Source organism: Morone saxatilis, unplaced genomic scaffold (assembly GCF_004916995.1).
Source record: "Morone saxatilis isolate NCDOM2014 unplaced genomic scaffold, NCSU_SB_2.0 Contig16, whole genome shotgun sequence".
In the NCBI taxonomy this organism is placed as follows: Eukaryota; Metazoa; Chordata; class Actinopteri; family Moronidae; genus Morone; species Morone saxatilis.
In genome coordinates, this window is record NW_023339718.1 from 10,045,502 (window position 1) to 10,060,481 (window position 14,980).

The 14,980-nt window shown below is 40.3% G+C and overlaps 1 protein-coding gene across 2 annotated transcripts in view; it reads left to right on the plus strand.

Annotated features, from left to right (window-relative positions):
• si:ch73-72b7.1 (netrin receptor UNC5C) overlaps nt 1-14,980 on the plus strand; it is a 184,830-nt gene that overhangs the window by 158,183 nt on the left and 11,667 nt on the right. For both annotated transcript variants that reach the window (XM_035658423.1, XM_035658422.1), the window contains 7 exons: nt 3,750-3,967; nt 5,461-5,596; nt 6,346-6,433; nt 8,885-9,053; nt 11,749-11,982; nt 13,838-13,987; nt 14,425-14,589. In XM_035658423.1, coding sequence (XP_035514316.1) covers nt 3,750-3,967; nt 5,461-5,596; nt 6,346-6,433; nt 8,885-9,053; nt 11,749-11,982; nt 13,838-13,987; nt 14,425-14,589 — 1,160 coding nt within the window. The remainder of the gene's footprint in view (nt 1-3,749; nt 3,968-5,460; nt 5,597-6,345; nt 6,434-8,884; nt 9,054-11,748; nt 11,983-13,837; nt 13,988-14,424; nt 14,590-14,980) is intronic.

The window sequence follows — 14,980 nt, forward strand, 5'->3', positions numbered from 1 at the left end:
ATAAAATAAAATTAAAATAAAATAATAATAATAATAATAATAATAACAACAACAAATAGGTAGATGGACAGATATATAGATTAATGGGTGGTTACAGAATAAGAAATGTGACCACACCTCTTTGGATATAACTGTACATGCTCTGTCTCCTTTGAGGGTTTGATGTTAGTTACTCAGCCTCCACCTGTCAATCTGTACCCGTCTGGATTCATCTCTGTCTCCACCAGAGACCACTCTCTTCCATCAAGGAGTCTCTCTCTGTCATTCTTCTTCTCTGTCTCACTCTTTCTTTCTCTCACTTCCCATCAGCACATTCAAGTCAATCGCTTTTCCTGTTTATTAGCATCCTCCTCTTCTCTTCATCTCTGTCTCCGCATCTCTGTCTTTCTCTCGGCGCGTCTCCGGCTGTCCCGTCACAATGACTCCTACCCCAACCGGCGCTCCCTCGCTGTTTGTCTTCCTGTTAAAGTGGAGCCATCTTTCACTCTCTTCTGTCTGTCTGTCTGTCTTTGGGAAATGGATAAGACAACAAGAAGCACTCGGCCACACACACTTGTACACCCGTGTGCATGCATTCGATAGCTTAGTGGAAATGCCAAGGTTGGACAGGTGATGTGGATGAATCATGTATCAGTCCTCAGATACCATGAACTTTGAGATACCATGACTTTTCCTTTGGGAATCTTTGTTTGTCAAACACATCACAAATGCATCCATGTAGGCAGTAGGCACATACGCAAACCAACATACACTCATACACTCCCACAGATTTGGATTAAATATTGTAAATTAGATGGCTTAAAATAGTTGATGACAAAACCAGTGCTCATGCTGGTACTCAACATACTTAATAGTACTTGATAGTCTCCATTTGGACAACAAGAAATGGCATTTTAGAAAGGGGTTACATTTACAACAGGATTTATGTTTCTCTAATAGAATGAAACCTGCAAACTACAATTCTGTACACCTTGAAATACCTTTAACAGGATACTGGCATATAGCTGGCTATATGTGTGGTCAGTTGTGGGTGGACGATCAAAATTCAGATCATGGTTTATAGTAAAAACAGGAAAGTGAGGTCAGAAAAGATGCAAATTGGTAAACAGCAAGCTAAAATAATTGTGTATGTGCATGCATGTGCGTGTCTGTGTGTGTACAAGGGTGAATGCCTTTGCATGAGCAGAGATTGGGTGACATTTTATCAGCAAAGCATTAGGATGCTTGTCACTCTGCGCTGAGGGACCATCTCCGATTACTATTAATGAAGAATTATGTCCCTCTCTCTCTGACTTTCTCTCTCCCCAGCACCCCCTGCCCTCTCTCTCCCGCTCTCTCTCTCTCTCTCTTGCACGCTGTCTCTTGTGCCCTCTCTCTCTCTCACTCTTGCACGCTCTCTCTCTCTGTGGCTTTGGTTAGTTGTTAATTAAATTTCAGTAGGGATGATTTGGCAGGAATACCCGCTGGCTTTAAGGGTAAACAGCCTGGTGATAGAGAGAGGAAGAGTGATAGGTGACAGATGTGTGTGTGTGTGTCTGTGTGTTTGGGTGTGTTGGTGGTGGAGGGCGGGGCGATAATGAGGGATTCTGAAATTAGAATGGATGGGCTTAGGAAGGGAATGAAAGGATGTCAGGCTCTACGCCCAAAAATATAGAGCCAGAATAAATCTGGAATTGTTCTCAGTAGGTAACTGGTCTTCCTGTGATCCCAGTCCAGATTTAATCTTGGATATTTGTTGGATTTTCTGATGCGAGAGAGTTTTTATGTAGAGGTACAGTACACATTGGTCCGCCCTCAGATTAAGTTCTGTTAAACTGAAGAGGGTTGTAGCAAGAACAAAATAACCTTCAAGAGTGACTCTGCTTGTCGTCTTGTGGGGTTGCTTGGAGCACATTCCCTTGATTAATTTTGGTAAAGTAAATCTCCATGTAGGAAATTACTGTATTGTTTTTACAATGAGTTGCACTTGGCTGCAGCATCTTTCCAACTACCTAGAAGGAATTGTAGCTAGCATTCTGGCAGATAGAACACACTGTCAAGTCAAGTGTTACTAATAATTTCATTGCAAAGGTTTTCCTGATTACAAAAAATTGTAAATTTCCTGCAAAAGATCAATTTATAATAATAATAATAATACTGTATTTAATTCAGCAAGGTTAGGAGTTTTAATGAATGTATGTAGAAGGATGTAGTTGCATTTTATAACTAAAATCAACATACTGTACTTGAATACTAAACGCACGTGAATTAGCATACTGTACATATTAACAATCATCATGTTCCTGCAGTTGCCCCCAGGCTTACACTAACCTTTTCTGCAGTTAGCACAGAAAGAAATCTCAGATAGACTTACCTATCCATCCCCACTGGCATCATGCAATTTCCATATGCGGCATTTGGCATGTGTGTTCGTGGTTTGTGCGGGTATGAGTGTGTACAGTATATTGTACGTCTTGGTATGCAAGACACGTGTTTGCATGCTGTCTTTTACATGCAGATGTGTTTTATGCATGTTTATATTCGACAGTCCTTGTATGTATGTGTGTGCAAGTGGGGTGCTTGAGTGTTTCCTGCAATACATGAAAAGTGTAGAGATCCCAGCATTAGTATCAACTGTGACAACCTGAGAAAGAACAGTGTAGATAGACGCAGTGCAACTGGCATGACTGAGTGAATTCACTGACTTCAAGTCCTTTGAATGCTTGTGCTCCTGTTACACTACATTTTTGCATGTCACAGATAAACATGATGATGTCTTTTAAGCAGCTGACTCGAGAGAATCTCAATGTGCCATGGTCCTGTAATTGTCACATGTAGCCACAGTGGCTGCTGTTTGGCAAAAATTACATAATCTAGCAAGATTTTAATAATATAATGAGAATGTAAATTTTGACTAGGCTGAGAATAGTTTACCTATTGATTTTAAGGTTTGCTTGAATATCGTGCATGTACATCCGTCTTGCTTGTCAGATTAAAATAAACTACACATTTACATTGTGATATACACCATGATATATCGGATGATGAGGTTAAAATGACTGTTTTTAGAACACAGAACATACAGCAGTTTCTCTTAACTGAAGCCCCAATAGATCAGCCCTAACAATTGTCATTGTCAGTTAACATTGTGATGTTTTGTGGTAAATGTGCGCTGCAGGTTCTTTCAGTCCGTTTTGAATTGTGACATAGTAAGCATTTTAAAAACAGTGATGTGGGTGATAGCTCCTCTGATTGTGTGGGTGAAGTCAGAGTCAGAGAACAGCTTAAAGGACACCTCAAAGCTTTGCTGTTCTGTTATTATACAGTATAAAGTAAGGTCAGCTTTTAAATGACTGAATTTGTTTTGATAAATACAGGTTTAAGTATGATCTATTAAACGTATTCAAGGTCTAAGAATTCCTCTCTCTCTCGCTCGCTCGCTCTGTACAGCAGTCATGACCAGTCCTTGATCCAGGTCATGCCCCTGTGTACTGCAATGTATCATACCAGACACTGATACCTTATCAGCAGCCTTGCCTGCTCTCGTCTTACTCCCCTTACTCCTGCTCACTGATCTACAAGTTCCCAACATTTGTCCCATACCGCAGCCATGTGTTGCCGATTATACTGTTGAGGATATAAAGTATCTTGCATTACGGTTCGTTTGCCCTCTCCGTCTTCACCAGTGCTATTCATGATGTATTTTCCCTTTTATTTTGTCTTCCCTTCATCTGCTCCTTCTCTTTGTCTGTTTCATTTTATCCCTCTAGCTGATCTACTGACAGCTCCTCCTGACTTGACAAATGCAGCTGCCATGTATCGTGGCCCGGTCTATGCCCTCCACGATGTTTCAGATAAAATCCCAATGACCAACTCTCCTCTCCTGGACCCTCTTCCCAACCTGAAGATCAAAGTCTACAACTCTTCCGGTCTGGTCACACCACAGGATGACCTCGGTGGAGACTTCACATCCAAACTGTCTCCTAAGGTAACATAAATGAATGCACCACTCGCTCTAATGTCTAATGTATCTTTGATTCACTTTTATGTTTCGGCTTATGCTGTAAAATATTCTGTATGAGCACAGTAGGATTTTGAAATATTTCCTCCTGAAGTAAAGTTACGCTGCAGAAGCATAGTGAGTAGCCCTGAAACACCACAGCTATGTGTTCCCAGTCACATAAATACAAAAACAAACACCATTAGTATACATGCAGCTCAGTGCTCCAGTTTCCTCCCTCTGCTCTGTCAACTACATGGCATGCATACCAGAGTCAGTTGTCACAAATACAGATGAAACCACCCGGTTTCATCACGGCACCTGTCCTGAGGCACTACGAGAGCTGAACTCGCTATCTTTGAGCTCTACAGATCTTTTTTTGATGATTTGATCTGTTATTATGGGTGTTTTTTTAAGTGTGGCCTTTTGAACCTCCACTGTGTCTAATGACTGACCTTGCCTCGCTAATTTGAGGATCTTTTCTGTTTGTGTTTCCAGTGTGCTGTCTGTTTTTAACACATTGAAGCCAGTTTTTGTCAGCTTTGCGTGATGCAGGAGTAAACTGCTGAATGTTAAGTCCTTATTTTGCATCTCACAGTGGACATTTCGACAAGGAAATGCAAAGCAGGTCATATTTTACCACATACCCTAAGGTGGTTTCATAGGTCTACTGTAAAAACGCCCTCTTCTCACAGACTGCCAGCTCAGCCCTATGGCAGCGCTCCCAGGCAGATGTGGAGTTTCCCTGTAGCATTTTAGTTAATGGTTACCAGGAAAACATAAGGAAAACAATAACCATGTTGATGAGTGCAGTCAAATTCCTGTGGAAAAAGGAACATTAAAAGTTCACCCTAATCAGCCAGACAAGAATAAAACTACAATGATCCATACAACCAGAGATTGGCATTGCACAGTGAAACGTCTGTGAACTTGATTGGATTTCATTAGAATACATTTTACAGTACTTGACATCAGCTCTTTTAGAGGAAGTTCGTTCTTGAAATCACAGCACATTGATTTTCTGCATATCCATATGCTCACTTCTTTCAGCCTACATAGAGCATGCATGCAGCTTATGCATAATGGTACAGTACACAATAGGACTAATAGCAATGTAACTCACCACACTTACATAACAGTAAAAACCGTTGACTACAATGGTAAGGAAATTATAGAGCTCATCTTCACTAACCTCTCAAAAAAAACTTTTTCATAACTTGTATCTTATATGCAATAGCATAAATGCAAAAAGAAATTTGATTTTAAAGGTTAATGCATCGATAACTGCATTGCTCAGCCAAAGTAGACATAGATTTGTGATGATTCATTTACCAAATACTTCAATTCAGACTTTCAGTTGATCCAGTCTCTGCTGAACAGCTTCACACCCAGTACTGTCTGGTACAGCATGTGTTATGTGATGACCTATAATTCTAACTTTCTTATTATTATCATTCTGAATGTTGTTTTTTCATCCCTAGGTAACTCAGTCTCTGTTGGATAACAGCGACACCATGAACCTTCGCAACCAGAGCTTGGCCCGAACACGGGACCCTTCCTGTACTGCTCACGGATCCTTCAACAACCAGGGAGGACACCTCATTGTACCAAACTCTGGTAAATGTTCTTACACACGCTTAACAGCTAATCATAAATCTGGTTACTGTTACTAATGCAGTGTTCAGATAGGTGGTGTGATTGCTTTCATGCTTTAGGGTTAGGGTTAGCTACAGTATATAGCTCCTCCATATTGGCTTGATCACAAAAGGCTTTTGATGTGATTTTAAAAAAATGCTGTGATGATGAACCTTTTTTTGACATAAACATTAACAATTTATAATACATTACATTACATGAACTGCTATAAATAGAAAGAATGTCATCAAAGTTAATACTGACTAAAAAGTATTATAGATTTGAACAAGATCAAATACATTTCCTGTACTGAAAACCACATAAAGAAAGTGTATCTAGATACTGCTGCGCAGTCAACATACTACAAGAGACAGCCTTGGGATGTCCTCCAGCTACCTAGTTTTAAAAGCAAAAAACTTTCAGTAGACTTATGTTAGGATTTAAAAGCAGTGGGCAGAAAAAAAATAATGAATAATGTAACCTGCTGATAGGAAGCAGCTCTCAAAAGCTATAAAACATTGCTGCACAATTCACTTGATGATATATTTAAGAGAAAGTTTTACATGGGTTGCCTTTAAAAATGATTATTCAATAATTAATCATAATGATAAAGTGATAATGGGTTGCACACTTAATAATTCAGTTGTACATGGTGAAATTAATAAGCCACTGATGAATCTCATTATTTCTGCCTCCATCTATTCTGGCTCCCCCTGTCCTCCCTCCTGCAGGCGTGAGTTTGTTGGTTCCAGCGGGTGCTGTTCCTCAGGGTAGGGTGTACGAGATGTATGTGACTGTGCACAGGAAGGACAGCTTGAGGTAAGTTTTTTCTGTCTCTTTCCTTCAGTACTTTCTGGCTTTTTTCTCTGTGTGTTGTTCCCTGTTGTCCCCATTTTTCTCCTCATCTCTGCATCTCCCTGTGTTCTTTTTCTTTCTTTGTTTTTCTTTGCCTGTGCTTCTCCGTCTTTCACCTGGGCAGCGGCTTCCTCAGACCTGTTTGTATGGTTGCGTGGGGAGGCTTTCACAGTATGACATTGGCTTAGGATACACAGCAAGGGATGAGTCATTATTATTTATAGTATATCTATGCACACCTTCTGAGTGATTCATTCAGCAGAGGTCAGTTAATACCTCACAGAAAAAAAAATCCTAAGTAGTTGAAGTTGAGGAGTTGATAATAAATATTTTACACATTCATTATTACCTACTTAACATTGTAATCTGTACAGTAATCCACAGAATTTACATAGTTAATTGATGTTTTCCAAATTTTGGCCACAGGGCTGTTACCCAAATGTAGAGCTCATATCGGCCATTATTTTAAGATGTGTGAAACTAATGTTGACTGCAGTGTGACCAACACATTTTTTTTGTCTTAATGCCATGTTATAGATCCAAAAAACAAACACCAGGCTTTTGACAGCATATGCAAAGAGATCACTGTTTCCACAGTAACTAACAGATTAGTGGTTATTTTTGGGATTACTGTAATCCTGTTACATGTACTATAATCCTTTACTCCCAAACCCTGTGAATGAGTGAGGTAAAGCTCTCTGTGGGACATGAGAGACAAGAGAGAAATTTATTTATTCCAGCTGTTGTGTAGAAAATGTCCTTGATGCAAATGTGAGACATTATCAGTGCTCTATTTGAAAGTAACCTGGCATCACAACATACCTACAGCACAGCAAAACTCAACCTGCTCTGACCTGTTATTTCTTTGGAAAGTAGTTCAATAAACAGTTTGCAGCAAGGTTTGTGCATTATGCACTGTAACAAGGACACTGTTTTTTGAAGGACACCTTGCCTTTAAACATATATGTAGTTAATGCTGTGAGCACTACAAACTATATTCTATTCATTATGTCATTGTATTGAGGGGTGACGGAAAAATGCAATCTCAAAAACTGGGCAAATAAAATAAAATAGCTAGATAGCACAAGGAGCAAGTGAGGAAATCTGTTCTTTAATAATTTGGGTGAACCAACTCATTTAAAACCATAGCTTTAGGACACTTGTTACAGTTTATAGTATTCTCTCCCATGCATCCATTCTAGCCTTTCCCCGATCAATGACAGTCAATAAGAATTAGGCCCCCTGCAGGGTGCTACAGTATTTCTAAGAGCCAAACCTCTTCTCTCCCCTCTGTCTTCATCTTAGTCAATAGCTGGCTAGCAAAAATCACATAGCTACATTGACTTCCCTCAGCAACACTGGGCAAGCCAGAATCATATGGTTTAGCTCATTATAAGAGCTAACCCTCAGGTGTCAGTTTTCCCACATACACAAATTAAAGCATCTATTTTCTGTATTTGTATGATAAAAGATACTTTGATTAATATCAAATACAATAACACTGTAATTCATTAAGGGGTGACCTCTGCATTAGGTAAGTCAAAGGGTGCTGTCCTACTCTTTTTTTTTAATCTGTTATCTTCTCCTGCCCATGTGAACCCCTCATGAGTCAATAATGAGCTCCAGCAGCTGAATCGATCATACTGCTAAGGATTAGTGCCCCCCTGACAAAAGGTGGGCTGAAAAAGAAAATCACTTTTAAAATTTAGATCCATCTCCTCTATCCATATGGGCTCTTTCTCAGTCAGTAAATATCTTCAGCACCATGAGGGGAGAAAATGACGGGATAATGGATTGCACAGCAAACATTTTCATAAGTATTTTCATGTTTAACTATTGTTTAAGAATGCCATTTTAGCTTTCAGTTTAATAATGAAAGAAGGCCATATTGATATTGTTTGATATGTATCATCTTACATTTCCTTACAGTAGAAGAGCCTGTATTATTATGTTGCTGTACTGTAACATACATTAGTTAGCAAGTGCTTGAGGTTCCAATCCTAGAATTTACTGTAAAAGCGGGGGAACCTGTGACTAGCAGTCATTTATTTTCTGCCCATGAGCTGTGAGCTACTGACTCCAGCTGAGACCCAACTGATGAAGCCCTGCCGACTCCACTAATCATCCTCTGATTGAATTTGTGCTGCTTTGCTCTGATCTGTTTTGTTCCCTGATTTTCTCATCTACTCTCAGCTAGTCTGTCTTCCTCGGACCTAACTGTCCACCTGTCTCCTTATTATGCGAGCTGAGTTTTTCCATATGGGAACATTATGACAAAATAACACAGATAACACAAGTGAAATCAATACAGCTTCCTGCAACTGATGCTCGCACCAACAGGTACCCAACAGTGCAGCCCTCCTGTTGCTCTTTTCTAAAGAATAATTTCACCTCTGTGTTATCTGTCTTTTCCAGACCCCCAGTGGAGGACATCCAGACGGTGCTAAGCCCAGTGGTGAGTTGTGGACCTCCAGGAGCCCTGCTGACCAGACCAGTAATCCTCACCATCCACCACTGTGCTGACAACGTCCAGGAAGACTGGCTCATACAGCTGAAGAACCAACTGGCCATGGGAGAGTGGGAGGTGAGTGTTCAACGCTGTACCTTTTGTGTCCTGTTTTAAGTGAGCTGCCAATTTTCTAAATCCACTGTTTTAACCTCCAGAGAGAAAAGCTGTGACTTTGTTGCCAGCAAATAGCGATGAACATAAATTTAGAGATACATCTAGATGTACAAACATGTACACACACAGCAGATAAATAATCCAAACATAAGGAAGGCAAGCACCTGCACACAGTCGCTGCCAAATCGTTAACACACTGTCATGACACAGTATGACTCACAAAGCATGCATGCACACATACATTATCGTTTTCATCCAGAAGAATAGCCCGCTCCTTGCATACACAAATGCAATGAGGGAGGGAGAGGAAAAGAAAGAAAAGGGGAGAAAATTCGGTAAACATAAAGTGCCTACGGGCTAGGAGACAAGCAGGGGGTTGAAGACTCCTATCAGAAGCAATTTGTTATGCTCCTGCCGTCCTCCTCTTCTCTCATCTTATGTTTCTATCCCTCCTTTTTTTCTACCCTTCTTTCTCTCCCTCCTCCCGTGTCTCTCAGCGTGAAGTCTCTACCTCAGCAATCTGCTTTTGTGCGTGTGCGACTGCGTATGTATGCGTGTACGTCTGTTTCTGTATGGGTGTGTGTGTGTATCCTTGTGTGTGGGTGTGGGTGATAAGGCTGTCTTGCAGCATCACTGTGTCTACAAGGCCCCCGTATGCTGTCTCTTCTGTTGCTTATCACAGCTCAACACAATGTCTCTGCACAATTAGCCATGCATAAGATTCTGTGTGTGTCTTTGTGTGTGTGTGGTGTGTGTGAGCAGAGAGAGAGAGAGAGAGAGAGACAGAAGGGGTTGGGTGCAGAGTGGGTAAAGAAGAGAAAAATGAAAAGTGGAATTTCATCAGGAAGTCGATTTGTTTTTCTCTTACTGCAGTAGAACATCCATTTCCCATCAGAAAGTTTTCCCCAAAACGGGGAGAGGAAGGTAATTGAATTCCCCTCACATCAGGGGGGAGCAGCCACGGTTGTGATTACCAGTAATAACAGATTCATACCATATTGCTTTCCTACCTCTTTGTATTGATTTGGCTTGCTCATCTGCAGGAACACAACTCCACGTGAACTGTGATTCAAAACTCAATATTTGTATCACACGTGTGCGTGAATAGCAGATCCGTGCCTGCATCCACAGACACGCACGCGCGATTACTCACAGTCACACACGCGCAAACATGGGAACGTGCACAACTAATTGAAGATTCAATTCTTATATGAAAAGAACACCATGAGCCTGTGCATCCTCACTCAACCCATATGGATTTGCCATAACTCAGGCTGTGACAGAGACCTGTAGAAATAACATGAGGAACAGCCAGCAGATAATCACAGTGGGATTGGACACACTTCACAGATGGCAGCTCTGAACAAGTGTTATCATTCTCCTAATGGACACCTTGATCTACTTTCAGAAGTCATATGTACGACCAGACATGCATTTAAATTTCAATTCAATGTCTCACCACAAACAGTGTGCTGAACCAAAAATCCAGTACCTGTATTTATAAGATGAATTGCCAGACTTAACAAAGAGCAGTCCCATGCTTGCTTATTGTCTTATTGAAGAGATCTACAAGTCAAAGTGATTAAAACTCAACATTTACAGTTGGGCTCTGTTGCTCAACAATGATTTCTATATAGTTAGCACAGCTCTGCACACATCAGTACTGGCATCGCATTGAAAAAGACCTGTTTATACAGTAGCAACAGAGGAATGCATCAGTTAGAAACCACAACCTGCTTGCCCAGGGGTTGTTTGCATTAGTGGAAATGGCTCCAAACGCAGGTCCGGTTGTGTTATGTTAACAGACAGAATGTGGCTTAATGCCCGTAAATGCTCAAATAAAGCTGGTGTTCAAATAATCCAGGTCTCAGTAAAAGCAGTCTGTGCGAACAAATAAAGGCTGTTCCCAAATAAAGGCGAGGGGGAGAAAAACAAAATAACCTGGACTGTGGCTCACTTTGTAAATTTAGAATAATCTGCATTTCCACATTTTCTCTATCAGTACAAGAACAAACTCAACACTTTGTTGTCATAGTTTTATAAACAGAAATACTATTATCATATTATTCATTTTTAATGTTTTCTTAAACCTACTACATGGAATTTCTAACTGTCTAAATGTAATACTAATATGACGAGACCAAAATCGGGAATATTGACAGTTTTTATTTATTCATTTTAATGCCTGCTACTGGGTCGGATTTGGTCGGATTCCTCTTGAAATAAATGAAACACCACAGTTTTTGCTCACTGGGGCCTCTAGAGTCGACACCAAAGTTCCTTGTTACTGCTTTAATGTTGATAACACCCATAGGTGTTTCTCAATAAAAGCCTTCTGTGAAAGGAAGGAAGCCCTTTGTTTTAATGTGAAACACATCTAGGAAGTGTGAATCAAAAGACAGGCAGGCTTCTTACTAATATGTGATAGTATATACTAATTGGAAATAAAGACCTGTTTTTGAAGTTAGTCAGTCTTAAATAAAGCCTTAGATCTCTCCTCAGATGACTACAGGTTCACATGTTAAATTCAACGACAGCATTTGACAACTAACAATAGGCCTTTCTCAGACACCTATCACAGATCCCACACTCTGAAAATCTGAAAACGTGTGTGACTTTGTGTCTGACTTTGTGTGTGCGCGTATGTTTCCTACAGGATGTGGTTGTAGTGGGAGAGGAAAACTTCACCACCCCCTGCTATGTGCAGATGGACTCGGAGGCATGTCACATCTTAACAGAGACACTGGGGACATACTGCCTGGTGGGCCAGTCAGTCTGCAAGGCAGCCGCCAAGAGGCTCAAACTGGCTGTTTTTGGACCCGTTTCCTGCACAACTTTGGACTATCACATTAGAGTCTATTGTCTGGATGACACACAGGATGCACTCAAGGTGAAGTATTGAAACTAAGGCATTCTGTTGTTCAGTTTGTTTTTTATGTCCATTGAATTTTTTATATGTGCACACACACATACTTACTATGGACAAAAATACAGTATATATCTACAGGGTGCACAATTGGTTTCCCAATGTCTTGAGTAACAGTGACTGAAGAGGTGTGTGATATTTTAGGCTGAGTGCTTTGTTGTGTTCTTTAGTCCTGTGAGGGATTTTGTTCTCTCTTGGACCACCCATGCTTAAACTGTTCCCCAGTAATTTGCATTTGAAATCAAATATATTGTTGCTCGAATAGAAGTGATTGTCTAGAGTCATAAAGAGAAGGGTTTTTTTTCCACCTCTAGTCTTGTGGAAATGAGCTGAGAAGCGGTAAACAAAACAGGGTCAAGCAATGTCAAAATAACGATGCTTTAGAATTTAAACAAATTCAAAGCACTGGAGGGACCATCTGATATGGGAGATTAACATTGGTAATTTATGCATGCAGTGATAAGTCAAGTGTCAGCGTGGCACGCAGCCATGCACACGCTCACACAAACATCAACGCACACTCAGTTTTACCATTTCAAACAAGCAATTGTAGCTTGAAAACAAAGTTCAGAGGTGGACTTTTTAATGATGGAGACTTTTTGTAGTATAATTGATCGGTTGGCGTTTCAAAGGGGAAGTCTCTGCTGTATATCTACTGTAGAGCTGCCGCGTAGGAAGATGATGGGAAGGAGGAATTGATTATTTTGAAAAGGTTGTAGGAGGCATCAGAAGTCATACTCATAACTTATTCTTCCATCAGAAAATAACCGTGAGCTTCTGTGTGTCTTTGAGAGTTAATTAGTTAATTTAAGTGCATGTGTACAGTGTGTGTACAGCCCATGAATACGTTGATATTATAAATATGTGTCTTTACCATTTTGCATGCTGGTGTTTCTGTAGGGACACACATACTTAGTCATTACTCTCTCGGTGTGGGCTTAGTTGGTATACAGAAGTCAGTTTGAAAAGGATGAGCAAAATTCCCCATAAGACTGTGTGTGCAATGTATTATTATTAACTGCAGCACAACAAAGTAAAAAGCAAAGACAAAGACATCAAATGGACAGTATTTACAGTTTTACATTAACCTTATATGAAATAGGAGACACTAAATTAAAGCAAAAACCCACGTTAAGTGCAGTGCATTACTTTATGAATCTGGCTTAAGTGAGGCGGTAGTTACAGTATCCTTAAAACTATAAGGGAGAGGTGCACAAGGAAAAGTAGTAATTGTTGTCGTGACATTCTAGCAGAAAGAAAAGGCGTAATGGAAGAGACAAAAATGGGATGCAAAATCTGAAATAATCAGAATTCGGTTTACTTCTCTGTTTAGTATTTCACAAATAACATGATGCATTGAGGTCATCTTCCAAAGCCAATAGAAGTAATTTAATTGTACTCTCTTACATTAAGGATAAGCTTCATTTGCCTCATCTCACAACAATAGTACTTTGACTGGTGGTGCATTATTCATCTGTTTTTTTATTGAGCATCTTAATGTCTCTCTTCAGTTCAGCGCAGTTAGCAGAGCCGAGCTTTGGTTAAAATCCAGGGAATAGAACTACTACTTAGATATCTGTGATGGTAGCTTAATGAAAACTTGCATGTGCTTCAAGTGTTTCATGGTGCTTTGTACTTGAAGACCACATCCAAGGCGGCATCGTCTGCAGTAATTATGCAAGAAAAAAATAAAGGCTTTCTACAATTTCTAATGCTGTATGAAAAATATGCAATGGTGCAGTGAGTGGGATTAAATCGAAGCAAAACTTGAGGAGGAAGTCTGAAGTAGTTATTGTTTTTTTTGTGGGGTTTTGTGTAGGAGGTTCTTCAGATGGAGACCCAGATGGGAGGGAAGCTTCTGGATGAACCAAAAACTCTGAACTTTAAAGACAGCACACACAATCTGAGACTGTCAATCCACGACGTGCCACACACACACTGGAAGAGCAAACTCATCGCCAAGTATCAGGTGAGAGGAACATACACATACACATACATATACTGTACACTTAAAGACATTGTATAAGGTATCCTATACAACATACACAATGCAGCAAAGGATATTCACACACAGAGCAAATATCATAGTTTATTGTACTACTTATATTTAGCCAAACAAGGATAAAATATGGTAAGCCTAGCAGCATGACTCAGTGCATGTCATCGTTTTATGCATTAAGCTTTGGTCCAGAGTAAAATATTTTAAGTTATTCACTTTGATGAATTCCCACAAATAAAGAAAGTTACTAAATAAAGTGCACAAATCGCTAAGCACCTCAAGCAAGCAACAGAATCCATGTATTACAGCTGTTCATAATTTATCAGAATCATAGCCACAGTTGGAAGATACTGTGACCCGTCAGGTTACCCGCCTGAAACCATGCATATTATTTGTGCTTTTTCTAGGAGATCCCGTTCTACCAGGTGTGGAGTGGCAGTCAGAGAACTCTTCACTGCACCTTCACCCTAGAGAGACTGAGCTCAGCCACCACAGAGATCAGCTGCAAACTGTGTGTGCGGCAGGTGGAAGGAGAAGGACAGATCTTTCAGCTCAGCAACACACTGGAGGAGGCAAGTCTGCAGAAATCCACATGAAGGCAGAAAAGCTGACACCCTGTTTATTGGTTATTGGCTGAGAAAACTGCGAAAGACAACTTACACTCACACTGGCCGAGGGCAGCATACTGAGGGATAAAACAATACCAAAAAGCGATGAACATAGTCGCAGAGAGAGAGAGAGAGAGGTTCCTTCTTCTAACTTCTCATTCCCAGACTAAAGGTCCTAAAGTCACCAAGTTTTTCTCTATCTGTCAGACAGTCAGGGTTCCTGCTATGGTTCTGTGACTCTGTTCAATCATTCATACTGAGGCTAGAGGTCACATAACACGAGTGGAATAACTCGTCTTTGATTTTTCTAGGCCATGTAACTGCCTGTTACTGAATGTGTGTGTGTGGGTGTGTG